This window comes from Anastrepha ludens, chromosome X (genome assembly GCF_028408465.1).
Source record: "Anastrepha ludens isolate Willacy chromosome X, idAnaLude1.1, whole genome shotgun sequence".
Taxonomy (NCBI): Eukaryota; Metazoa; Arthropoda; class Insecta; order Diptera; family Tephritidae; genus Anastrepha; species Anastrepha ludens.
The window spans coordinates 50,995,622-50,998,275 of record NC_071503.1 but is presented as its reverse complement, the minus strand read 5'-3'; the positions used below and the strand labels follow the sequence as shown (position 1 = coordinate 50,998,275).

The 2,654-nt window shown below is 36.1% G+C and overlaps 1 protein-coding gene across 1 annotated transcript; it reads left to right on the top strand.

The window, feature by feature from the left end:
* The first annotated feature begins 507 nt into the window (after nucleotides 1-507).
* On the top strand, nucleotides 508-1,530 carry LOC128870056 (piggyBac transposable element-derived protein 3-like). The gene has a single exon (XM_054112654.1). It carries the CDS (start codon nucleotides 508-510, stop codon nucleotides 1,528-1,530), a length of 1,023 nt encoding a protein of 340 aa, XP_053968629.1.
* The last annotated feature ends 1,124 nt before the right edge of the window (nucleotides 1,531-2,654 follow it).

The following is a 2,654-nucleotide window of genomic DNA, read 5'->3' as shown; positions in this document are numbered from 1 at the left end:
ATATATTGTGTGTTAACTCTTCCCCCTTAACCCTCTAGTGCATATAACCGCCTACAGGCGGGCAACACTTAAAAGCAAAAAAAAAATAAACTAAAAACACAAAGTGCTTTTTTGTTTGTCATGCAGCTTACACGATTCATATTCTTCAGTTTACCCTTGATCGTAAAAGCCGCATGTGCTCATATTACAAAAATTTTGCAAGTGGAATTAAAAGAAGTGATCAAATAACCGAAAAAAGTATTTTTTTGAGAAGGTGTTTTTGTGAGACTTCCTAAGAAGTGCCCTATTGGAATATTGAGTTAAAAAAATATTTGGTAAGTAGATTGAGAAGTGTAGAGTGAGATAAAGTGCTCTCCAAGTTTTTTTTTATGTACATTGTGCCACTGTGTGCTTCACGCTGCAACCGTCTACAGGAGGCCGTATGCAGTGCGTTCAAAAAAAATGTTCAGTTATTTTGAACTTCAAGTTCACATATTATGCTGATTTATATTTTTTATCACTAGAAAAATGTCGCGGTGGGGACGCAAACGCAAATACGACTTGTCGAAGATGTCAGATGAGAAGTTCAACGACTTTATGGACTTTTGCGAAAACAGTGATGAGGAAATTGAAGGCGATGATTTCGATAGTGACAACGACGTGAATGACCCAGATTTTGTGGTCCCCAATCAAAATGATTCCTTTCTACAAGAAACAGCAAACAACATTTCTGTATCTGATCTTTCTCTTTCCCGTGGAATTTATTCGCTTGGAACTTTTCGAGCCAACCGTATGAAAAACTGTAAACTATCTGCCGATGAACAGCTAGTGGTGAAAAAAGCTCCTCGTGGATATTTGGAGGATTTCGTTGCCACCGCATTTGGAGTAGATACTTCTACTGTTGTTTGGAAGGACAGCAAACCAGTTCGTTTAGCGTCAACGTATGCAGGTGTGCAGCCATTTAACTCGAATAATCCGAGCGACCGAAACACATTGTCCCGTCGCTATAACCGCAATAGAAAACAATATGAAAATGTGAGTTGTCCAAACATTGTCAAAGAATACAACCGGCACATGGGCGGAGTGGACTTGATGGACAGTCTAATTGGTCACTACAAAATTCGCATGAAGACTCGTAAATGGCCATCTCGTATATTTCACCATGTTATCGACTTGGCAATAGTGAATGCTTACGTTTTATACCATCGTATCAATCGTGAAAAACGTCAGCGTGTCGAGCTTCCACGATTTCGGGAAGAAATCGCCGAAACTCTCCTGCTCATATCGGAAACGAAAAAATTTGGTCGCCCCACTACTGCAGAAAAACAAGCCGAAGAAGTACCAAAGGGAAGCAAGTTACTGTACCTACCACCACCCAATATAAGGTATGATTGTCTCAATCATTGGCCAAATTTCTGCGATAAAAGTAGTAAACGTCAATGTCGTAACAAGCCATGTAAATCGGAGACTCAAGTTTATTGCGAAAAATGCAACATACCACTTTGCATGTCTGTCAAAAAATCATGTTTTAAGGAATTTCATGCTGAATAAAGGACATTTTTGAAGATATGGTGGGAAGTTATTTCTAAGTAAATGTATATGTACATATATTCGTTCTTCTTAGACTTTGAACCAAACTTAACAATTTGTATACTATTTTATATATTACTTAAATTTTTATAAATAAACGTTTTCTGTTTACTTGTTTAAGTGGTATTGTATTTTTAGTAATTTTTTTTAAGCTACCTGCATAAGACCGTCCAGAGGCGGGGTGCTAATTTCCAGGGCCACAGGGCGAATTCGGGTCGTACAAATAAAAATAATATTATATTTATGTTTTATGGCCTCTAATTAGTACAAAACATAATTTTATTATAAAAAATCTTTTCTATGCACTAGAGGGTTAAGAACGATTGTCCTCAATCGTTAAAAGTACGGAAGGTCGTTAATTTTGACTTGTGAGTTTCGACTTAATGGAGGCTTTACCGGGGGTCGCGGTTGTTCTAGACTCGGAATAGTTGTTTGAAAAATAACTTCCCTCTTTTTTTTTAAAGGAAAACCTCAGAAAAATTAGACAAATTGTTATGATAGCAAATAGGCAAATATTTATGTATTTATTAAACGTAGAGTCCGACTTAAGCAATTTAATTTTCTCCGTGTTATTAACGTGTAATTGACTTAGCATCTCCAATGAAAGTATTTTCACGAATTATTTTTCTATAGGCGTTGGTTGGACTATCGGTGGAGCAACCTCCATAGGGGGTGTTTCCCAATTTCTGTACAATTGGTTATTTATCTTTACAGTTGAATTCGAAAATTTTAGTAGGAATGTGCCATTAAGCGTGTTATTATTGACCGTGCCGTTAAAGTCGTTTAAAAGTATTATGCCAGTTGAAATTTTGTCTATTGTTAAAATATGGTACCCATCAGAAATTGAACATGATGAGCTTAAACCATTAAGGAGCGCGGGGATGCAAAGTTCATTGGAAATGTCAGTCAATTGACTTTTCTTACATAATTTAATTCTATTAATTTGATTACAATTCTCAAGTAATCCAAATATTTTTTCCTCGTTTCTTAAAATTTCATCGTATTTCAGTTTAATTATTTTATTTCCCTTCTTTACGGGTTTCAAAATAATATTAACATAATTCTCCCTGCTTGTGAGCGCGATT

Excerpts from the sequence above, each read along its gene's own strand:
- LOC128870056 (XM_054112654.1), top strand. The coding sequence starts at position 508 with ATGTCGCGGTGGGGACGCAAACGCAAATACGACTTGTCGAAGATGTCA.